Below are 24,436 nucleotides of genomic sequence, written 5' to 3' on the forward strand. Positions count from 1 at the left end.
CTGCAGAGCTTATATGTCACTGGGCTCTAGGTCACTAGGAAATTGGTCTGAAAGCTGATTTGCAGAGCAAGCAGTTTATACTTAGAGTGTGTGTTTATATCGGGTGACTTAAGGGTGCCAATAGAGATGGGGGAAGGAATTAAGTAAATGTTCCTTCAGTGAATGGGCCGTGGTATCTGACACCGCTGTCTATGCTGAGCCCCTGGTACCTACGACCAACCTAAAAATAGGATCGCTCACGTCTTTGGGGCCTTCTGGAAGGCCACTCCTTCGAAGGGCTTGTCAAGCGCTTCCATCGGATGAGCAGAGCAGCTTTGCCTATATGTTGTGTAGCCTGTGGGGCCAGGGGCAGCTTGTTTGAAAGAAACGTGACAGTACTTTGGTACTTCGCAACAACTTGTTGCTAATTTTGCTTCAAACAGAGGAGTCTGAGATGGTTGATGAAAAGCAGTGAAGGAGTGGTCCTCCCCAGCGCCATGGGCAACTCCTTCCAAGACGCAGTCCTGTGGTTGTAGAGGTCCCGGTACCAGGACTACGGAAGGGAGAACAGGCACTTGGCCCATGCACCTTCGAGTATCCACACCCGGGAGGCCTCCGCCCCCTCCGAATGGGTAGGGGAGAGGAGAGTCCGCAAGGACCGAGAGCAAAAAGGGGTCTCCACGAGTCAGTCCCTAACTCCTTCCTGCCGCCTGGGAGAAACTTGGGGGGAGGACAAGTAAGGAGCAAGGGCCTCCTGGATCCGGGAGTCTTCTTCCTCGCGGGTGAATTAATAAATGATTAAGCGCCCAATACACAATAGCCTCGCTAGATGGAGACGAGGAATCACTGCAGCGGCGCAGGCGGCGGCGGCGGGGAGCGCGGGCGGGAGCGCAGCCCCGGCGGGAGGCGGGCGAGGCTCTGGCTCGGCTCACGTCTGTTTTCCTTTTTCGTGCATTATTTATTTCGCCTCCACCCCGCGGGCCTGCTGCCCGAGCCGGCGCTCCCGGCCAGAGCTTCTCGCCGCTGCCTCTAGTGGGCCGGCGTGACGGACGAGGAGAACTCGGGCACCCCCGCGCCCCGAAAAGCCGCGCGGCGCCACTGGGAAGGGCGGGGACCCGGAGAGGGCACTCGCTGCCAGCTCCAGGCTTCTTGGAGGAGACTTTCCACGCCCTCGCCTGCGCCTCCACAGCCCACGGAGATCCTGGGCGCGGGGTGCCGCCCCCCCGCCCCGCGCGCGGCCAGGCGTGGCTGGGAGCCACCGCGCCCTTCTCCCGGTGCGAGCGCGCCGCGCCCCGGCCCCGACTCAGCCGCCCGGAGGCCCAAGCGGCGCGCAAACTTTTGCTCTGCTGCCGGGCGCTCCTCCCTGGCACGTGAAGGCCCCCGGCGCCCGCGCAGTCGCCAGGGTGAGGATCGAGGCCCCGCCTAGAGGGCGGAGGACTGGGGAGGCGGCTGGCTTTAAATGGGGGCCGGCCGGCGGCTCTGGAAAAAGAGTCTGCGGCGCGGGGGGGGAGGGAGCGCGTACTTCCCTTCCCCGCCCGGAGGTTCCGCTGGGGCCGCCGCCTGGCAAGGTAGCGTGAGGCACCTGAGGGGTACGGGCGGAGATGGAGACATGGGGGAAGCGCACGCCCCGGGGCGGGTGGCTGGGGTTTGGGAGAGCGCGCCAGGGTAAATGGAGTGCGCACCGGAGATGCATATGTTGCAGTGTGCGCAGTGAGGGCCGGCGGGGCAAAGAGGGTGCACGCAGCGTGTGATTTCTTGGTGCTGTGCATGCAGGGTGCAGGCAAGAGTCAGCGAGTGTGCAAGCAAGTCTGTAGGTGTGCGCGGCAGTTTCTGTAGGTGTGCACGCTAGGTGAGTGGTGCCCGCCGGGTTTGAAGTGTGCTCACAGTGGGATTGAGTTGTGCATGGCTGTAGAAACATGGGGAGATGCACGGGGACCGGTAAATGTGCTTGGCTGTTTCTGGAGGTGTGCATGCGGGCCAAGGTACACACGCAGGGTTCTGGGGATGTGCACCAGGATGGAGTGTGAGTTCTGGGATACCGGCTTCTGCGTGTATGTACGAAGGGTCAGCGAATATGCAAGCCGGAGTGAAGGGGCAGCCTTGGTTTATGAGGGTGCCCCAGGATGCCCGGCGTACCCGCCCAACCCGGACTTCTACGTGTGCTGTTGCGCGACCGCGATGGTGCCAGCGCGGCTCCCGCCTGACCCGAGCTTTGCTTCCCTGACAGTTTGCCCCGAGAGCGGGTGCCGCGGGCCGAGATGCTCCTCCGGGACCTGGTGCTGCGCCGCGCCTGCTGCTGGCCCTCGCTGCTGCTGCACTGCGCGCTCCACCCGCTCTGGGGCTTCGTGCAGGTGAGTGGTGGTGGACCGGCTGCGAAGGCTGCGCGGGCTTGGGGACCTCCTGGGCAGGACCGGGTGGGGGCGCGGCTGTCACTTCACTCCCACGACCCCAGCTTCTTGCAGCCGCCCCTCTGGTCCTGGGGAGAGTTTAGGTAAAGAAAAGATGCTAGGGTCCCCCATACTCTGGCCAGAAGAGAGAAACTCCAGAGGGAGGCTTCAGTTGTGGCCTAAGGCCTGCAGGACAGGGCCATGAAACAAAAAGGGCTTAGGGAATGCCTGTTGATGACAACATTCTATTGCAGGAATGCCGGAAAAGAAACCTTAGAGCTTTTACAAACTTAAAAAAAAAAGATCCCAAGAATAAACATCCTTTATTTCCCACCAGAAACCACTAGTAAACTTCAAATTAGCCGTCTTAAGCTGGATTTCAACACAGGAGGGGCTATGTTTCTTGTAGGGAGTGGAGCTGGGGATGTGGACAGATTGTACCTGGTAGCCACTCATAAGAAACAATGGTGCATCTATAAGGATTGCCTGAGAATGAAATCCTCACCCTTGGTCCCCTGGCCCTTTGGCAGAAGCCAGAGGGACACAGCTAGAGTTACCTCTGTTAAGGTCAGAGACAGTATTAGGTGGGATGGTCCCTAGTACCTCCCATAATGTACACAGTCAGCGGGACAGTGGAGTGGTGACGAGGTGGACTTTGGTGTCAGATCTGAATTTTGAGCCCCAGCTCTGCCCCTTACCCGCTGTGTGACTTTAGGCAATGCACATAACCTCTCTGGGCTTGGTGTTTTTCTTCCTCATTGTGCTATTATAAGTAGTTGAGATAAAGCAAGTAAAGATTACTTAGCACAGTGCCCGGGCCGTAATAAACACTACATGGTAGCTGCCACCGCCATTATTGATGTTAATAATGGTGACGCTGCTCTCCTGTGTGGCCAGGGACTCTTACATAGTCTGCCCAACATTTGTGAATTGTTGGTTCAGCAGGTGCTGGAGGACACTTATACTGTTTCAGGCATTGAAACACCCCACTCTGGGTATTTGCAGCTTCATGTTCTCCTGGTGGTCTTTTGGGGGTTGGGGATTATTCATATGGTCATCTGAGTATGAGGTGACACTCCAAAGAAGAAGGGACAGGATGAGTCTGTCATGGTCCATGAGCTGTCCTAAGAAATGGAGCCCTGCTGGGAACCAGCTCAGACATTCCTGCTTGGATGGCGGCCTGAGGGCTCCCTGGGAGAGAACCAGGGCTCTAGTTGCTGGCCAGAGCAGGCTGGTTGGGTGGGTGGGTCGACGAGGGTCCACCCCCACCCCTAGCACCAGGCGTGTCTTCTGCTCTCTTCTCTGGCTTGCCTCTGCCTCACAATTGGTTTCCTCTCCGAGTTGACAGCTTTGTTTAATGTGTGAAACAGCAGTTATTAAACTCAGCTGTGCCTCCTCAGGATGTAGGATTTTGTCACTTCTAAACACTCGGGCGGTTTGGGACCAGCTTCCTTGTTCAACTTTTAGTTGAACCTCAGATGTTGAGTGGACTTCCTTTTTATACTCATTCGTTTGCAGTTTTCCATAAGACTTTCACTAGTGCAGAGAATAGCACCCCGATGTTGTCTATCTCCGAGACTAGAATTCTGCCATGTGAACTAGCAGGATCGAAACAGAAGACTCCCCCACCTCCCCCCACCACGCAAAGAAATACTTTTGTGAAAGCAGCTCAGTTTTTTAAGTGTCCTTCAGCCAGGCAGTACTTACACAACGTGTGTGTGCGCGCACGCGCGTCAGATGCTGTTATGCAATACAAACCAATTTTTGTGCAAATCAATCAGAAAAGGGATCCTCTAGACAGCAGAATGGGTAACATCTTAGCTGCAGGCTGTGGAAAAATTAATCTACAAATGATAAGGGCTCAGAAGCCAAGGGAAGAGGGCCTTGGAACGGATGGATCTGGTTCTTAATCAGAAGAGCTGAATCCAGGGGAACTGAGAGGAGAAGAAAGGTGGAAGTGCACGAAGCCATGTACTTTAATTCAAGTGGAGAGATTAAAATCTGTCACGTCACAGGAATTTCTTGAATACAGAGAAAGAACCCAGAGCTATCTGTGCTTCACGAGCATTTTGCCAGAAGAATCCCCTGAAGTTGTAAACATTTGGAAGGCTAAGACTGATATAACAAAGTCCTATCATTAATAAGATAACTGGTGAGACGAGAGACCTGTGGTCCCCAAAGCGCCAGGTTCCTCCCTTGAAATCATCCTGAAGCCTCTGTCTTCTGCCTAGATGATAAGAAACTTAATCATTAAACTCAGATGACACTTAAATTGCTGCAAGGTTGGTGGGGGCATCCGTTAGCCTCCCCCTTTTTTTCTTTAATGTGTCTGGAATTGAGCTTTAGAGCTTTTGTGATTTAGGGTTCTTCTAAGTTCACTTCCAGATGATTCCTTTTTTGCAAGAGAAGAGGATGACAGGCTGGCAAATTTATTAGGTGTGACAGCAGTGTATCTCATCAAGTTACTGTGGTGCTGGCCTGTCTCCATAAAAGATGCCAGAAGCCATCATCTTTGTGGGTGTCCTCCTGAAACCATCATCAGAGAGACACGCTCTGATCCGAGCCTGTGGGTCACTGTGTGCTGACAAGTGCCACCCCTGACCCAAGCAATGCTGACCTCCCCTATGGCCAGTCACTCTAGCTTCACTTATTTATTCAGCAGCACTTATTGGACACTTACTGTTTGTCAGGTTCTGTGTTAAATGCCAGGGACCTAGTGGTCCCTGCCCTCATGGCATTGAGAGTCTGGCACTGGAGAGATAATTAAACAAGTAATGATGGCAGAGAGCTCAGCAGGAGCAGATAGCTTAGTGATGGGATCCGGTGGAAGAGACAGAGAAGTCTCACAGATACGGTGCTTCAGCTGAGACGTGAACAAGGAGAAGTCAGGAGCCAGGGTGCAAGAGCAAGTGAAGTGTCCAGACTAAGCGAAAAGCCCCAAGGCCAGAGGAGAAAAGGTGAGGACGCGCTTATAAACCGCTAGCATTGTGTCTTGCAGTTTGGACTTGATCCTGAGGGTTATGGGGATTGTCGGAGGTTTTATGCAAGAGATGACACACTCTCAGATTGGTATTTTAGAAATCTCAGTCCCTCTCCAGCAGGAAAGGTGGATTCTCAGAAGGGGGCCAAAGCAAAGAGCAAAGAGGCTGGTGAGGGTCAAGTTGCCAGATTTATTTGCCAGTTGCAAATAAAATCACAGGACATCCAATTAAATTTGAGTTTCAAATAAACAACAAATCATTCTTTAGCATAAGTATATCTCATACAATATTCGGGACATACTTATACTAAAAAATTGGTTGTTTATCTAAAATTTAACAGGGTGTCCTGTATTTTACCTAGCGCCCTACATAAGAGGTAAGGGCTGTCCAGTGCAGATATGACAACGTCCTGGGTTAGGATGGTAGCAGTGGCAATGGGGAAACATGGATGGATTCAAGGACTAATTAGAAGGCGACATCTACCAGACCGGAAAGATGAACTGATTGGCTAGGAGTGGGAACTGGCAGCCATGGTGTCCCCCCAGACCACAGGCACAGGTGACTGCAGGACCTTCCTGTGCCTCAGGATTCTGGCCTCAGGAGAACACTGCAGAGCAGGGGCGGAAAGGCAAGCGATGACAAAGGTGGAATAAAATGTGGTCCCAGGAAGTAATGATACCAGCGTTTGCTCTGTGGGCCTTAGACAAGTTGTTGACCTCGCTGAGCCTCTGCTCCTTCTTAGTCATGTCCAGCTAAGAGCAGGTGACTTCGGGGGTGGGCAAGTTGCTTCTCCTTGTGGGATATAAACCACCAAGCCAGGTGTTGAGACAAGCTCCCAGTACTGGGTTTCCTCTCAACTGGTCTAAATGCAACACCACCAACCCACAGAACTTCAAAGTGGACCCAGGGTTGGGGGACGGGATAGGTCCTGTGTTCTCCACTGATGAGGAGGTCATGTCCCAACACCCCTTTTCACAGAGCACCAACTGAAAGCCGGGCCCTGTGCAAGCCTGGTAGACTCCTTACCCTCACTGTGCCTGTCGTCACAGGCACCTACCTCTCCCATTATCCTCGTGGTGAAATGAAAGCCTGTCTCCTGTGGCTGACACATAGGAGGGCTCAGGAAGCCACACTTGGTCAAGATTAAGAAAGCACAGACCCACCTGCCCACCAGCGCCAAGATGCTGCCGGCTTAGTCAGGGAGCACACATTACGAAATAGTGGGGAAGGTGCCCCAAAGAGAAGGGTTTACAGGATGAAGAAGCAGCACTGGGCTGGTGGGTCTATTTTCAGGGTGAGTGAGATGTGGGGTTCAGGATGGCTTGCCGGAGAAGGCGATGCGAGAACTGGGTTTGAAGGATGAATAGAAGTTGGCGAGTGGATAAAGGGTCTGAGTGACCAACTGTCAGCCCAGCGGCCACAGGCTTGCGCTGGACCAAACTCCAGAGAGGGGCCCAAGGGGGCCCAGCCCTGTGGGAGAAGGGCAGCCAGCCCAGACTGGATCCTTGGTGATGATGGTTGGCTAAGCAGTTGTGCTGGCTTCCGTTTCAGTGAGGCCATTGATTTCTAAAATGCATTTTGCTCCTTCACTTCCTCCCCCTTCAGCCTTGAAACTTGGCCCCAGTCCTCCTGCCTATAATTTCATCACATTAAACACTCTTATACATCTGTGCCTTTATATCCTCTCACAAAAATGGGTCATTGTGTTAGGACAGGTCAAACAAACCTGCTGCTCTTGAACTCTCTCGCATAAATTGCACCTTGGAAAGTGGGAAAGTAATTGCTTTGCCAATGGCATTGTCTGAAGTTCACACATTTGGTAGAGTTCAGTGGAGAAGCGATCTCAGATGCCAGCCATTGGGAGAGTGGAGCTTTTGAGCAACCCCTACGGTCTTAGCAGATCAGAATCCAGAAGACAGGCTGGATGATGATGGGAGAGCCAACAACTGCACGGTGGAGAAGTCAGTGGATTTGCCACCAACATGTAAAGAGTTAATCACCTCCGTAAAATCATTGAGAAAAGGCTTACCGTCTGAGGATGTGCTCTTCCCAGTGGGAGATGAGATTGCCTCCCAGAGTTCCAAACGCAGTCAATGGTCCTTTAAAAACACTAAAAGGTGGTGAGCAGGAGCTTCTTGACCTCGTAGATATTAAGTCAGGGCTATAAATCTGTTCACCTCCTGCTGTTATCCAGTGGCCGTTACCAGGCCTGTTCACCCCTGCCAAATGCAAAGGGAGCAACCGAGCCCTGAAGCTCTCTCTGCCGGGCCTGAGCTGTGTACAGCAAAGGAACTGCACTGGCCTTTGAAAGCAGGCCACCCATGGCTTGTTCCATGGAAATTGGAGCTCTGGGTTTCAACTCACTAAGATGACAGCCAGAGAAATTAACCATGGGCGTCATTGAGGTATGAGGTGACCACCAACTCTTTCCTTCCTGCCTTTCAATCAGCTTGTTCCATGGGACAGGCACAAAATCCGAAACTTGTGGATTTGTGGCAGTCTGCCTTAGGGAGAGACGCTGGCAGTCAGTCTAAAGCGGCGGTTCTCCCACTGGCCATACATCAGTAGGTTAACCTCGGAAGCTCGTGCTCAGCTGCACTTGCAGAAATTCTGATTTTACTGGTCGTGGGTAAGGCTCAGGCATGAAGCTTCCTGGAGATTCTGATGTGTGGTCAGGATGGGGAACCACTGGTTGAGCACAGCCCGATCCCGCTCCTCTTCCTAGTTCACAAGTGAGGAAACTGAGACTGGTGTTGAAAAAAACGCCAGACCAGGATTTAAGAGGCACAGGTTTTGGTCCAGTGTTTAATATTCATTCATTCGTTTGTTTGTTCATTGATTCATTCACTAAATATTTATTGAATATCAGGCATTCCCTTAGGTGCTAGGGTCATGATAGTGAGAGAAAAAATCAAAGGCCCAGCTCCTGCCCCCATAGAGCTTCTAGTCCAGTGGGGAAGATGGGTAGGAACCAGGTAATCACCCAAATGTAGATTTCTGCTCCACACAGAGGAGCCTGGTGCCTCAAGAGCCTATAAAAAGGAGGTCTGACCTGGTCAGGGAGCTCAGAGACACTTTCCTGAGAAAGTGGTAGACCAGCTGAGTAATGGGCCAGCAGGAGGAAAGGCGTGGAGAACTTTCTGGGCCACTGGTGCAGCATACACAAAGGGAGGTAGCATGACCAGGGCTCAGGGGCCAGAAGAAGGCCATTGAGGGCAGAGCAGAGGGTGAGAACATTGGGTGAGGTAGGGCTGGACACGTTGTCCGGGGCCTCTCATGCAGGACCATGTGGCCACGTGATCCCGAGGCATTCAGGCGTTATTTGAGGGATGCAGGTGATCTGATCGAGTGTTTCATGCAAGACCAGTCGGGCTCCCCTTAGTCATATAGGATACGAGAGCAGAGGCCTGGCCGGGTAAGGTTCCTCCCCCAAGATGGCGGTCCTTGGTCATCCCAGGAAGGCGGTCAGGAGCTGTGGCTGGAGGAAAGGTAAAGGCTTGGCCTTGTACAGTAGTGCGGAAGACTGGAGAAGTGGTTGGGTCTGGTTACTGACGACCTAAAATCAGGATTGTCACCATCCAGTTGCAAGCATCTTGGGCAGCCACTTCTCCTCCTGGGCCTCAGTTTCCTCATCTGTATGATGGGAAGATTCTAGGAGTCAACCTTCAATTTCTTGTCTACCTCTCATGAATGTTGAAGTCACGTATGTCCATGGGCATAAGTGTACAACTAACAGTCCATTCTGTGCTCTGTTTCCCTGGAAGATTTCTCATGACCATGCCTCCAACATGAGAGGGGTCATGTGTCTGGGAACAAAGAATTAAGATACTTCAAAATAAGCCGTAAAAATCGTAGTGCAACACTCAGAAGCAGATGGTGGGCTTGAATGGGTTGGAGCGGGAGGGAAGCAGGTGCTCTATTTGGGAGCAGGGTGCAGCCTCTGGGAAAGCCGAGTGGATGCACAGACAGAAGCAGCAACAAGCAAGAGACACTACGGGGGAAGGGCCATTTCCTTCCAAGCTTTCCCCAGGAACGACGGTGTCACATCACCTGCTCTCTGACTTCTCAGGGCTGAGGACCCTACCCGTCACTCTCCACCTGCTCCGGTGACCTACACGCTAGGTTGAGTGGTCTCTGACTGAAACAGGTGTAGGCCAAGAATTGGGATCCACCTCTGGAGTCCCATAGTTGGTCCCTGGCAGAGCTGGAAATAAAACCTTGGCCTTTAAACCCGCCAAGCCAGCCTCTCACAACATTGTTTCCTTAGAGCCAACACGACTTCTGTATATTCTTCCTGCTGTGGTCTGGGGGGAAGAACCCCAAGTTCCACAGGCGGCGAGAGGGTAGGGTGGGCCCGTTTCAGCTCCCAGTTGCTTCATTGTCTTCTCTCGGGTACATATGCCCATTTCTGCAGGTGACACATGGTGAGCCCCAGAAGTCCTGCTCCAAGGTGACTGACAGCTGTCAACACATCTGCCAGTGCCGGCCCCCTCCTCCGCTGCCCCCACCACCCCCGCCCCCACCACCTCCCAGACTCCTCTCCGCCCCAGGTAAGAAAAGGTTCGCTCTGTTTCCGGTTTCTCTTTGTGTTTTCCGGGCCCAGGAAGAACCTGTGAGCATAGCAGAGGGCAGCCTTGCTTCCTTTGTAATTTTCCACTGGCCGAGCAGGAGGGAAGCCAAGGCCCAACTTTTGCCTGCAGTCTGCAAAACGCCTTTCCCACAGAATGTTCTTGTGAGATGGAGAAGGATGTTTCTCCATCGGTTAATCAGATAAAATTCAATCTCCATTTGATGAGTGACTCGGCCTAGATTGTTCTGAAAGCCAGACCTTTAAAGGAGGGCAGGCACTGGGCACTGGTCTTATATACCCCACCCACGCACATGGTTTCAGTTTTCGATTTTAATTCAGGGTTAAGGAGGCAATTAGTATAGAACCGAAGTGAAGGCTCTGGGAGCAAAGTTACTCGGAGGCTTCTCAGCCATTTGCAGCAAACTCTACTAACCTCCCCCACCCCCTTTCCCCTGTTTGCCTTGATTTCATCTATGAACAATTCAATTCCCTGGTCTTTCAAACAAAGGAGGGTTTCTTTAGCCAGATATGACCTCAGTCCTGACCTCTACGGGTTAAGTTCCCTGCTCACAATTGTTAGTTGGCAAAGTCTGTAACAGATTTATATTTTGGATCGATCACTCATGTTTGGGCCTGTAGAATGTCCGTGATCATATGTGGATCTCCCTCATGGAACACATCTCCGTTGAGTTATTTGGGGCATATTTTAGACAACCTGGACGATGCTTGCTGTCTGGTTGGCTGTGTGTCCAGGCTCTTGGTGTCCGGGCCGTGACGCAATGTTCTGAGGGATCTTTGCAGTTCGTGTGCATTTCTAGGCCCCTACTTGTTTCCGTTCTTACCTGATACCTGTGGCCTGGGGCTTTCAGAGTGGGGTCCTCAACATCGTCTGAAGTATTTGTTTTAAAGTGTAGCTTCAGGGACCCACTTCAAACACACCCAGTCAGAGTCTTTGTGGTGGGGCTTAGGACTTGGCATCATAACAAGTTCTGAGGTGATTCGAATGCAAGTTGAAGTCCAGAAGAGAACCTTGGCGTAGCAGGCCGTCTGCTCCGGGCATCTGCAGGCTCTTTCCATCCCAATATGCTCACTTCCTCCTCCTCCTAAGGAATCCCTGGGCTGCACTGTGGCGCCCTGCCTCAGGCACCTACCCTTGGAGATTGCTCTCCTCCCTTCCTTTTGAATTCCTTCTTCTCCTTTCCCACTGTTTGGTCTCCAGGCTTGTGCTATCTCCAGGTGTGAATGTATCTGATGGACCTTCATCCTTCAGGTAGAATCCCTACTGTTCATCTTGTGCTAACTGAACTTCTGTGCCAGACACAGAGGTGAAAGACCATTCTGCGGTTCTGGGATCTCTCAGCCTCAAAGGGAAGGCCCTCCTGTCAGCAACCAACAAAAAGCGGACTGAGAAAGCACAGAAGTGGTTCTCCAGGTGCCCTGGAAATCCTTGAGTAGTTGGGCCAAACTGTAGCCACAGTAAGCAGTGACACTGACAGTATCTTAAAGAATAAATGGGACTGTTCTAGGACGGTAAGGAGGTTGAGCAGAAAGGGCATCAGGCAGAAGGAACGGCAGGGCAAAGGCTTGGAGATGTGGCTGTGAGACTCCTCTTGGGAGTCACAAGCCCTTCAATCCGTTCCAAGTCACGATCAAGGGGTAGACTGCACAGGGCCTTGTGAGTGTCTCGTTAGATCACATCTCATCCCGTGAATAGCTGTTCACCAAATATCATTCACCGTATTCAAATATCTTCTGTTATTTGCCTTTTTCTTTAAATACTTTCGGGTATTCTATAGATTAATTTCCAAATTCTGACTTCTGGGTTTCTACAAATTAATTTCCAAAGAAAACTTGACATACCTACTGTCAATGAAAAACCAGTATCACCTGCGTAAAGAGTAGGTGACCGTAAAAATAAACGCAACCAAAACAAACCAATGTTTTAGAATTCTAGCCTGCTGGGGAAGGGAGCTCAAGGCTGTCTCCTTTTTTGTTAAAAAAGGAGAGAAGCAAGTGGTAGAGAGGTGTCAGAACCATAGTAGCTCCATGCAGAGATTTTTCTCTATAAAGAAATCAGAAGGTTTGTAAGAGAATCAAAAGGGCCTAATTTCTTGTCCTGTGTTTCACTGTGCCTGAGTGCCAGTTCCCTGTGCCATGTAAAACCAGCTCACTTAGCTGCAGGGACATGCACCCCACCCTTTTAGGAAACTGCTGTGGCCAGTGACCAGCCCACGAAGGTGTTAAGCAGGAAAGTGACAGGATTCTGTATCGTCTGCTTCAGAAAGATCAACTTTCCTGGCAATATGGAGGGGGGTTAGGCGTGAGCTACCAGACTGGAGTCAAGTGGGGGACTCGAGATAATTCAGTCCCCAGATGACCCATGAGGGCCTGAAGCCAGACTGGGGGCTGCAGAGAAGGGGAGGTGGGCAGGGAGTGCCTGATGTGAGGGCACACAGGCCTCATGTGGAGCTTTGGGCCCGAGGTTGCTTTTGGGCCAGAGGAGAGCAGGACTAGTAGTTTGTAGTTTGATCCCATGGCAGGACTTTTTCAGTTACATGTGGCAAAAACCTATCTGGAAATGGCTTAAGCAATACAAAAACTAGGAACAGAGATATTTGTTTTTTGGCTCATGTATCAGGATATTCCAACAGCAGGTCTCGTATGATGATAGCATTAAATTTCTGTCTCTGTCTCCCTCTCCTGATTTATCCTGGTTGCCTGTTCTCTCAGGTTGACCAAGTCCCTATGGCTTCAGACTCTAGGATGCCACCAACTTTGCAGTTAGTAATCTCCCGACAAAGAGAGCTTCAATTTCGTAATTGGTCCACTACAGTCCTGGGGCTGACTTTTATTGGACCAGCTTGGGTCACATGTCCATCCTTGGACCAATCATGGTGGCCTACAGGATGGAATATGCTGATTGATCAGGCCTGGGTCATGTGACTGCCTTTGGAGTTGGGGTGTATGGATAGAAGTTAAGGGAGTGGTGGCCTCCCAAGGGAAAATCTGGGCAGAAGGACTACAACCCAAGGTCATGGACATGGACCCTAGGCAGAGAGGACAGCTGATACGCTCCACAGCCATGATGTGCCTGCCAGATTAGACCAGTGGCAGAGAATGTGTTTTGTACATTCTCTTACTCCTCCGTGAGCTCAGCGCACATCCTGTGCACAAGTAGTGCCCAATACATGTCAGACAGAGCTGTGGCCACATCCACAACTTCTGCCTGTTCTGCAACTGAAAGGAATCAGCCTCTCCCTGAGGGCACAGGCTTCAGTGCTGTGACACCTCTGTTTTCAGTCAGCAGGCGTGCATGGAGCTCACCAGGTGCTGGGCACTGTGCCGGGGCTGGGAAGGCAGCAGTGAGCCAGGGAGAGGCAGCTCCTGCCCTCATGGAGCTCATGGTCCAGTGGACCATCATTTGCAAAGGACAGCAGGAGCGTCGTTTCCTGCCATCTTCCTGGAAACCCCGGTTCCAGGCTCATCCCTTGGCCGTTTGTTCATTGGATGTGCCTTGCATCCCTGCCACTCACAGGGCCTCTCTTTCACCTGGCAAGTGTTCACCGAGTGCCTGCTGTGTCCAGCCCCATGCTGGGGACACTGGAGGTGCACAGAGGCACATGGGGACTGATAAGAGGCACAGGGGCACAGTAATGAAGAGACTGAGAATGCAGCGTAGAAGGCTGAATCCATGAGCCTACGTTGGCATGCTGGCCTTGCCACTTCTGTGTGATTTAAGAGGGCTGGTTAATACCATGTTTCTCCGAAAATAAGACCTAGCCAGACCATCAGCTCTAAGGCGCCTTTTGGAGCAAAAATTAATATAAGACCTGGTGTTATATCATAGTAAAATAAGACCGGGTCTTATATTAACTTTTGCTCCAAAACACGCATTAGAGCTGATGGTCTGGCTAGGTCTTATTTTCGGGGAAACACAGTATCAGTTTCAGTTTCAGCTCCTGTAAACCAAGTTTGAGGATTACACTCACGCCACGGGGTTGAGGATTTCTGTAAGTGAAAAGGGGCTTGGTTTTGAAAACTGGACAGGTATCCACTGCTGCCAATCATCCTGTGAAAATCATTCTGATACAGAGCAGTGTGTGAGTGCGAGACCTGGGGAATAAAAGGTGCTGTTGGGGAGAGGATATTTAATTCTGAAAGGGGCGGGAAGGGAAGATCTGGGGAGATGTGGAAGAATTCCCAGGTACACCTCTGATGGCTGGAGTGAGGGAGGCTGGACCGGCATGGAGGAGGGGGTGGCTGAAACAAAGACCTGGAGTTAGGAGCCCGAGGAGCAGGCAGGAGACTCCTTGCTGATGACCGTTGACCTGCAGGAGTGTGGTCATGTGTGTCTGGGACAAAGGGAGAAATAGGGGAGAGAGAAACCTCTACACGTATTCACGCAGACCTGTAAAGTCTGCATTGGAAGTCACTGCCAGAAACGTTTGTCGGAATTGTTGGGTGTCCTTCACGTGGCCAGGCTCAGGATGACCAACTTGTCCCCATTTGCCTGGGACTCTCCTGGTTTTAGCCCTGAAAGTCGTGTTGCATCCCTGAAAACCCTGCAGTCCTGGGCAAACCGGGACGGCTGGTCACCCTACTGCTGTACCACCTTTCTTCTGACAAAGGCAATGTGGTTTTTTTTTTTATTTTTTCCTGTTTTTGGTGTATTTGTTTTGTTTTGTCTTACCATGAAACTTTCTAGAGCACTGCCCCCCCAACTCCATCTGGAAGTCATTGCTTGTGGAGGCAGTGCAGCCCTGCGTTCCTCCATGGGGGCCCAGCTCTGTGAAGTCCCTCCCAGCAGCCCTGGGAAGTCTGTAGAGACAGTCCTGCCCTGAGTCCTGCCTGCATCTAGAAGGGGCATGGATAAGGGTCGTGTGAGGTAGAAGAGTCTTGACCAGCATCTCCACTTTCTGCACTTTGTTTCCCAAACTCTGCCCACAACCCTTTGCACCTCAGACGAGGTGGTGGCTGCACTTTGTAAACTTTTGCAACGTGTGGGCCATAGGGAGACATTAGACCAGTGCTTCCCAAACATGAGTGTGGTCAGAACCCCCTTGAGGGCTTGTTTAAACACAACTTGCTGGACCCCACCCCCAGAATTCCTGATTCAGTCTGTCTGGGTGGAGCCGGAGGGTTTGCATTTCTAACCTATCTTCTGGTGATGATGATGCTGGCCTGGGGTGCATACTTTGAGAATGGCAATCAGATCAGGGGGCTTTAGTGTCAGACCGACTCCTAGCTCTGTGACCCCGGGCATGGCGCATCCCGCTCAGAGCCTCAGTTTCCTCACCTGTAAAGTGGGGCTGATGATCCTTACCTGAGATGGGATTGCTGTGAGTTTGGACATTATATGAGCTATCCTTGGCAGAAACCACATGTTTGAAAAGGGCTACAGGGAGTGCAGTGGCTCACAGCCTGGCTTTCCTGCTCTCCAGACCTGGGCTCAACCCTATTCATTAGCTAAGTGATTTGGGCAAAGTGTCCTTAACTGCGTGGGGCCTCAATTTCCACATCTGTAAAATGGAGCAAATGATAATATGTGCCACATATGGATGGTTGTGAGGATCCAATGCCATGAAGTTTACACAGCACAAAGCCAAGTAACAATAAATGGCACCTAATAAGTAATACTAATAACAACAGTCATAATAATAATAGGTCAGTGACCTTCAGGTTGGGAGTTGCTTAAACATGGTTCTGGCACCCATCTGCTGAGAAAGAAACATCCAGTTAGAAACTCAAGGATGAAATGGGCTCTTTAAGGATGTGTAGACTCCTCTAGGTATTCAACAGAAAAGAGTAGGTTTTCAGAGTTTCTTCCAGGGCAGTCCTCGCCAGGCCTGTGATTGTCAAAGTCAACCAGAGTCCCCTGGGTGAAGGTATTTCTGGAAAGCGTGGGCAGAGGTGAATCCTGGCAAAGGCAAGACAAAGGCTTGCTCGAGGGCCTGACGAAAAAGCCCACAACAGCTACCAGAGCTGAGGACCAAGCAGGGCTTACTTTGTAAATGTCGGAGATGGCCCACTACCCCTGGCTGTGACTCAGACGGCTGAGGCTGTGGCAGGAGGCGTGTACCAGCCCTCAAGGAAAAGCACATATACCCCTTCTGTGAGACCTGCTTCGGAGGATGATTGGGCCAAAAATAGCAGTGGCAGAACAGAGGCGTGAGCCTGCCTTATTTCCATAGCGCCTATCTTTAAGGGGTTCAAAGTACTGGTATAGATTTTAGTTTTTGCATTTTATTCTTAGAAAAATGCAAAGGAGGTTAAGTGACTCCCTAAAGGTGACACAACAGTGGTGGAGCTAGGAATGGGTCACCTGGTTCCCCTCCTATGTGCCAAGGAGCAAGTTTTAACAGAGAAAGAAATAAACGGGACTGTGGAAATTCTAGAATGCTTTTTTTACTCACCCAGAACACTAGAAGGAAACTGATATTTAGTTTGCGGTACTGAGGTGGAAGCTGTGCTTTCTTCATCTCACTTAATCCTCAGACACTCCTTTGTAGCAGGTGGTATAAGCCCCAATTTCTGTGAGGAGCCTAGGCTCAGAGAAGGTGAGTTACTTGTTCCAGGCTGCCCAGCAGGTAAGGGGAGGAGGTAATTCAAGGCCATCTGATTACTTCCTGTTGCATCCTCTGCCTAACTCTCTCCCTCCATCTTTGAAGTCAGCTGCAAGGGTCCCCTTTCCTTTCCTTGAATGGGCTTTGCTCCTTCCTGTTTCAGAGGCTTTGTGTATCCTACTCCTTGTGTCTGCAAGACTTCCCCTCAAAGTAACTTTAACTCATGCAGCTCTCCGCTCAAATATCCTCCAGGAAAACATTCCCTGACTTTCACAGAGGTCACACCATTCCCTGTTCTGATTTTCCACGGCTATGGAACAAATCACCCCAAAAGTGAGTGGTTACAAAACAACACAAGTGTATTGTTCTTTCCTCTCCCGGTTATGGGGGCTCCTGGGGCTCCACTAGGAGGTCTCTGCCTGGGGTCTTTCATGCGATTGCAGTCAGTCGGCCAGGGCTGGAGCCACCTTGGAGGCTTTCTCGTTCGTGTCTGGTGGTTGGTGCTGGCCGTTGCTCAGGTCGCCAGCGGGGCCCGTCTGCCAGAACCCCGACACCTGATGCCTCCATCTGGCCAAGGCCCCCTCACAGCATGGCGGCTGCATTCCAAGCTTGAGAAGTAGGTGGAGGCTCTACCTCTCTTGATGATGTTGCTGAGGAAATCAAACAGCGTCACTTCCGCTACACTATTCCTTGGAATCAAGTGAATATTCGAGGAGTGGGGAATTCATCTCTTGATAGAGGAGCGTCAGAGAATTTATGTCCATTTTAAAACCACACCACCCTCCATCCATGCACACACACCCAGACAGGCACACACTCTTTGAACTTTTCTCTTTCTTTTATAGCAATCATCCCACCCTTTCAACACCTAATTAATTACTTGACTAATGTCTGGATCCTTTGCTAGATACAGACAATTGCCCCTTGTCTGCTGTGTCCACTTCCAACCCCAGCTCCTCAGCACAGCAGAGGGAATAGTGTGTGCAAGTTCCTCCTGGGGGAAGTGCATGGGTGTGAAGGCTGCTGGCTGCTGAGTAAAGGAGGCAGGAAGAGAGAGGCTTGGAGCGAGGCAGTGCCCAGACGGTGCAGGGTCGTGGAGGCTAGAGAAGGGGTGGGGCTTTTCTCTTAGTGCAAGTACCAGCCTCTGGAAGATGTTGAGCAGGGTGGTGGGGTGGCTTCAAATATACTTTACAGAGACTGGCTCCCCACTGAGGAGGCTGTCAATTGGATCCAGGTAAGAGAGCGGGATGGTGGAGCCCATGGTGTGGCCTGGATGGAGGTGAGTGGGGAGGTGGCCATGTTAAGCCCTGGTCCAATTTAAGAGGGTTTTGGAGCAGGATGATGGCTGTGGTTGTAGACGGGAAGGGGAGGCAGGGATGTTGCTAGGTTTTGTGGGACAAATGAGCAGATGTCGCGCACAGTGCTCCCTCCTTGGTCCTCTAGGATGTTTGTGAGCTCACCAATGGGCCAATGAAGCAGACCCCGGTGGTGCCTGGGAGGGGTTAGCCGCGGCTCAAATGTCCCCCAGAGAGTTTTAGCGACTGCCATTTGAAGGATGGGACTAACCATCGCTGGTGCTAACCAGATTTTCTTCTGGGTTGTGACAAGTGTGGGGCAAGCAGAAGAGGAGGCCCTTGGAAGCCTGTGAGGCTGAGGATGGGTGCAGCAGGTGAGGCCACCCCTGGGGACCTGCCTTCTCCTCAGGACACCAGGCTCCTATGAAAGAGTGAACCCCACAGGGTCATCCTTGCCCAGAGTGAGTCCGTGATGACGGACTGTGGGTGCCAAACACGAGCTGTGTCACTTTGAACATCTCGTTTCATGGGCTGTGTTGGTGCCTAGCTGGTCCTCATTGTCACCATTAATTTGGACCTGAGGGTATCGGATGTTCGTCATTTTGGGGAGGTGGGGCTTCTGTCCTTGATTTGGACCTGGGAGTATCGGATGTTCATCATTTTCGTGAGGCAGGGCTTCTGTCCAGTTATTTTTGAGCCACTTACTTGGTCTGCGAGTCGGAGGACCTTGACATTGGGCCTGGCCCTGGCTCTCACCAGCTGCGTGCTAGTTGCTCAATCTCTCTGAGCTTGTTTTCGTCTGCAAAGGAGGGATGATGATTCCATCCTCCAAAGGGTGTTGTGCGTACAAATAATATATATGAAGGCCCAGCCCAGCACCCGATACATTCCTGCTCAGTAAATGGGCTCTTGTCAATATAATTCTTGCTTGAATACATCTTTTATCCAGACTGGTCTCAGCATCCCTTTCCATAAAAAGAGCTGGTTCTGCCTTGAATTTCACTCAATACTGAGCACAGTGCACTGGTGAGCACGATTTTTGTCCCTGCACTTGAGCGTCTGACATCATAAAAATTTTAATAGCTGCTGGCTTTCTTTTAAAAAGTGATTTTATATACTTTTTTAAGTACTGACTTTTCCTTTCCCAATTCAGTAAATGGAATGGTTTGTCTTCCATTTATTTGTTGTATCCAGCAAATAAAAGATCACACAGGTTTACGTGGACTTTCGTTTACTCAGTAAACCTGTATTCCTTGATTTATTGAGCAAACATTTGCCAAAAGGTTGTGTGGTGGCAGGTGCTGGGCTACAGAGATGAACTGTATACATCCCTGCCCTCAAGGAGCCTGAGTGCTGGTCACATGTTGGCATCACCTGAAAGCTTTAAACATGACTGATGCCCTGGTCTACCATAGAGGGCACTGATTCTTGTGTGAATGAAGGTTGAGACTCTTGGCTATAATCAGAGGCACGAGGCAGGAATGGATCAGTGCCAAGAAAGAGGAAGAAGTAAGATGCAATGGAACTTGGGGCCAAAAGGCTAGTGAGACCTGCACATCAGTGAATGACCTCCTGGTACTGCCATCAGTGCGGGGATGTTCCCAGAGTTGGGGCCAAACTGGATCCTGCCCCCCAGGACTTTGGAATCTTGTGAGGAGTCTGGACTCTATGCTGAGCTGGAAATAGGGAAACACACATCTCAGCAAGAGTGAACATCCAAGCCAGATATGTACTTCCTGGGCGCTCTCTTTTTTTAAAAAGGAAATTTTTCATTGAGATAAAACTCACCGCTTTAAAATATACAATTCAGTAGCTTTTAGTATCTTCACAATGTTGTGTTGCCATCACTATGATCTAATTCCAGAGCTTTTTCATCATCCCAAAAAGAAACCTCATACGGCCCAAGACAGCCCCCGGTCCAGTCCATGGCAACCACTAATCTACTTCCTGTCTGTGGATTTGCTATTCTGAACTTTCACAGAAACCTGGCTGTTTTCCAGCAGTCTGAGCCTCAGTTTCCTCATCTCCTCGTGGGGCCAAGCCTCCTTCCTCAGAGGCAGAACCCAGACGGCGTGTGTAGGGTGGGCCCATTTCCTGGGACAGGGCAGGAGCTCAGAGGGTGCGGCCTCATAGTGGAAGGGGATCTTGCAGGGTGGGGGGCACGATCCTGGCTAAAAGACCTCACCTGTCGCATTGGGATCAAGGGCTGGTGCTGGCACCCTGTAACTCTGGCCTAGGGTGGCCCTCCTAGGGCTGTTGAGGGGTTCAAATGTGTTCGTAGGCAGCAATGCGTAGAATAGAGCCGGCCAGGGTGATCGCCCTGTCAATGTCAGCTATTTCATATTATTACAGAATTCATCCCGGGTGTCTCGCTCGTGTCCAGGACAAAGCAGTCTGACCTATTAAGTTTCCGATCCCATCCCTGAGGACGGGGACTGTTGATTCATCTTTGTCCCCAGAGACAGCTCACAGCTTGACACATGGAAATTTCCCACTGAGTGTTTGAAAAAATGAATGCATGTGTAACCAGATGAGGGAGACAGAAGACAAACTCTCCGGGAGAAAGAGGGGAAGGAGGGGACCAACAATTTTTAAGAGCCTGTCATTTGCCAGGGAGCACCTGGGACCTTCTCTTAGTTTGGGCTTCCTCCCAAAACAGATACTGAGACAAGAATTCAAACACAGGTGGTTACTTGGGAGACAGGGAAAGGACAGCAGTCAGCAAAGGGTGTGATATCAAGCCCGTTATCGTTGTGGACAGCTGGAGAGAGCCCAGGCCTGCTAGGGAGCTCTGGGAAATGGTGTCACTCACAGCACCTGAGAGTGACCCCCCTGAGGTCCAAAGGAGCAGGTGGGGTATTCACACAGCATCTCCCATCGGTCATGGCTACGAGCTGATCTGGGGAGGAATAGGAGGTCGACCGCCCCAGGCAGAGAGGCAGCACTGACAGTTGGAGCTGAGCCAGCGAGCCCAGAAAGGACCAGCACCATCTGCTTCAAGCTGCCACCACCGCACCCCTGCTCAGACCCAGATGGGTCTATACCTGCTAGCTAGGAGTCCATACCTCTCTCTCCCACTCAAGAAAGCACATCAGCGGCCAAATGAGGGTTCTCCTACCTAACAGATACCTAACTTGTATATCTAAAGAGCAGTAAAGCACTCACAAGCATTTACTCATTCGACAAATATGTGTAGGGCTTTCCACTGTGGTCACAGACTGAGGCTGACGCAGTGGGTAAGACAGGGTGAACCCACAGGGAGGGTTCATGGGAGAAGATCGGGGTTCTGTTTTTTGTCATGTGGAGTTTGGGATGCCTGTGGACAGCTCGGGGAAGCAGAACACACAAGAATTGCAGGCCATGGACAGCCTGTTCGTCCAGGGATTAAAAGAGCGTGGGAGGCACAGTGAGACGAGCCAGAGGAGTGAGGGCGCGGCAAAGCCTGACAGCGTCTGGGGGATCTTGGACGTGTTCCCTGGGCAGAGCTGGGTCTGCGTGGAGAGTTACCATCAAGTTGCCTTTAGACAGCCCTGGCTGGGGCTGAGGTGGCAGAAGACTGAAGGCAGAGGGAAGGGAAAGGTGACGGCCCAGGGGACAGGCTGGTGGCTTGAGCCAGGCAGTGGCTATGGGCAACGGGGACAAGGGCTCCAGACCAACTGTTGTCAGGGGTAAGGGAACAAGAAGACTGCCAAGTGACGGTGTCTGGTCAGATGCCCCCCGTGGAGACAGGACGTGGAGGGAGTGCAGTGGGGTCAGGAGTTCCAGGTTTTGTCACGTAGAAGGTGCCATGGGACGTACTGTGGGACAGCTGGGGAGGCATCCACTGTGGACCAGGAGCTGAAGGGCAGAGGTAGAGCTGGTCCTAAACCTCTGGGGCTGCGGGCACCAGTAGCAATGGCACCAAAGACGCTGGAGATCACCCAGGGAGAGCATGGGGAAGACAGAGCCTGGGGTTCAGAGTGAAGACGAGCCTGAGCAAAGCAGATGGCGGGAAGGAGGAAAACCATGTGAGGTGACCTGGGGGGCAAAGGAAAGAGCTGAGGACTGTGGCAAGTTCACATGATCAGTAACCAGGCACTGGCATCCACCCTCCTGCATCCATTTACCTGCTCCCCCCAGAGTGGGGAAAGAGGAAGTAGGAGGAAGCCTTAAGAATTACGACGAACGCGTGGTTCCCACTTAGGGATCATCGAAGGTGTATGGTCACATAAACTTGTATAATCCAGGGAAGCTTCAGGGAGGCGTTGGCAGAGCTCACTGTGCTCCTGCAAGGTGGGGAGAGAGGTAATTGGCTTTAGGAAGGTGAGCTGGCCTTCCAGAGCGGGGAGAGGCACAGGCAACGTGCGGCACCCAGTGTGGATGTGGCTGGGAACAACCAAGGGCCCCAGGGGACAGTCTGCTCAGTGTTGTCACAGGCGTGTGCTGATGGGGGTTCAGAGGCAGAGTCCCCAGGACTCTGGGAGCTGAGGCTGGGGAGACAGGGCAGTCAGACCTTTATTCATTCAAACATTTCTTGAGCATGTCTATGTTTTAGGAGCTTGGGATACACCGTGGAACAAAATAGATGCAGAGCTGACATTCTGATGGGGCAGAGAGACCAGAAAACAATATGTGAAGTGTATAGTAGGCTAGAAATGGTGAATGCTGTGAGGAAAACACTAGAGCAAGCTGCAGCCGGGCCAGGAGGCAATGTGCAGAGAAGATGGCATGGGGGCAAAGGCTTGCAGAAGGTGGGGGAACGAAACACCCGGGTCCCTGGGGAGAGGACAGCCAGGCTGAGGCCCGAGATGAGAACTGGCCTGGGGAGGTTGAGGAGTCACCAGGGCTAGTGAGGCTGGCGCAGAGTGGAGTGGGAGGTAGAAACGGAGAACGGGGAGAGGCAGACAGGCCTGCTATGAGGATGTCATCTGTACCTGGTGTCAAGTGGGGGGCCGTGCAGGGCTTTGAGCTGAGGGAGGCATGATCTGACTTGCTGCTGACCACTCTAGCTGCTGTGTAGACCAGACCATGAAGGTCAGGGCAGAAGCAGGGAAGACCAGTTAGAAGCCTGTTGCAGTAATCCAGGCAAGAGGTGACGGCCACTGGGACCAGGTGGCACCCACCACTGGGGTGGTGAAATAGTCAGATTCCAGATGGGAGACCACTGCACTTCTGAGCAAGCGGGTTCTGACAGCTGGTGTCCTGGGGGTTCAGGACAGGGGTCAGACAGGGACAGATAGACCCTGAAGTTGCTCCAAAGCAAGCAGTAACTGTGGGGTCTTCCCTGGAGTGACCCCAGGGATGGTGGGGCCCCAGGACAGAGCCATTTGGTTTCATGTGCCAGCCAGCCCCTCGATGACTGCTCTAATTCCAACTATGCTTTGAGGAAGGGGTGGTGTCAGTGTAAGTAAAGGCGGAGATGATTTCTGCATCCGCCGGCTGGGGCGTGGATGTCCATTACCCAGTGCTTCCAGGATTGGAGCCTAGAGTCCTTCGCCACGATCACAGTGCTGTGACCAGGCTGTGCAGCTGGACCTGGCCCACCACGTCCTCCTGGGGCCCTGGACTGGCGTTCCCGCAGCCGCCTCCCGGGCCTCCTCTGGCACCCAGGCCCAGCCCGGGACAGAGGCCCATCACGAAGGGACCCTCGTGGGTGCTCGTTTCTGTGGATACAGGAAGAGAGTTGAAATCTGTAAGAAGCATGGTCATAGTTTCTCTGAAGCCAATCAGTGCTGACAAATGAAATAGAAAATAATAAGGATGCTAAACATATACTCAGAAGCAAGAAGCCACTCATGGTTTCTGCTAAGAAAAGTTGACAACCCGGGTGGCCAGTTAGTGGTTAGAACGTGGTGCTAAGAACACCAGATTTGCCAGTTTGATCCCCCATGGGCCACTGTGAGCTGCGTCCTCCTAGAAAAAAGAAAAAGAAAAGAAAAGTTGACAACCCAAAACTTCCAACTTTGTGAGTCAAGAGCCAAATGAAACTAGAATCTGGATGCTGGGTGGGAGATCACTGCAGGTGTTCAAGAGGTCCCTTCAGCCACTCATTCACTCAATAGACATCCAATGCACACTTACTCTAGGCCAGATGCTATGGTAGGAGCTGGAGACATGGGGACACTGGTGGTTGCTGGGCAGAAATGGAGACGATGGAGAGGGCCCCGCCTTTGACAGAGTGCCAGGGCAGGCCTCTCGAGCTGTCTGATACTTGAAGGCGGAGAAGGAACTAGCCTTGTGAAGACCAGAAGGAAAAACATTCCAGGCAGAGGGAACATGTACGAAGTCCCTGTGGTGGGAACAACTGTCAGGATTGTGCTGGGGAGAGTGATCAAGGGGGACAGTGGTATGAAATCAGCTTGCGGAGGTTAGTACCAAGTCACACAGGACCCTGTAAACCACAGTTTACATAGTAAAGAGCTGGATTCCGCCCCCCACCCCCCCACCAAGTGCCACGGGAAGCCATTAAAGAGGTTTGACCGTGGAGGGGACATTAACAGATTTGCTTTTAAGACACTCCCTGGTGGCCGAGTGGAAAATAGGTTGAAGAGGTGTAAAGGCTGTGAGGAGCACCAGTCAGGAAGCTGTGGCAGTTGTCCAGGTGATAGGAGGTGGGGGCCTGGACCAGGCCGTGGCTGAGGGGAGAGGGAGGCAGACACATCCCAGATGTGGTTTGGAGACA

At 51.8% G+C, this 24,436-nt stretch overlaps 1 protein-coding gene across 4 annotated transcripts in view; it reads left to right on the top strand.

Moving 5' to 3' along the window:
• The first annotated feature begins 952 nt into the window (after positions 1 to 952).
• The window catches only part of PRIMA1 (proline rich membrane anchor 1), a 53,302-nt gene continuing 29,818 nt past the window's right edge, over positions 953 to 24,436 (top strand). For 2 of the 4 annotated variants that reach the window (XR_004423300.1, XM_033109380.1), the window contains exons 1-3: positions 1,426 to 1,547; positions 2,207 to 2,330; positions 9,762 to 9,897. Coding sequence is in view for 3 of the 4 variants with exons in the window: in XM_033109380.1 (XP_032965271.1) it covers positions 2,238 to 2,330; positions 9,762 to 9,897 (229 nt within the window). In the remaining variant the exon portion in view is untranslated. Of the gene's footprint in view, positions 1,383 to 1,425; positions 1,548 to 1,771; positions 1,829 to 2,206; positions 2,331 to 9,761; positions 9,898 to 24,436 lie in introns of those variants that run through there. The other 2 variants (XM_033109381.1, XM_033109382.1) reach the window with 2 other exon arrangements.

Source organism: Rhinolophus ferrumequinum, chromosome 6 (assembly GCF_004115265.2).
Source record: "Rhinolophus ferrumequinum isolate MPI-CBG mRhiFer1 chromosome 6, mRhiFer1_v1.p, whole genome shotgun sequence".
In the NCBI taxonomy this organism is placed as follows: domain Eukaryota; kingdom Metazoa; phylum Chordata; class Mammalia; order Chiroptera; family Rhinolophidae; genus Rhinolophus; species Rhinolophus ferrumequinum.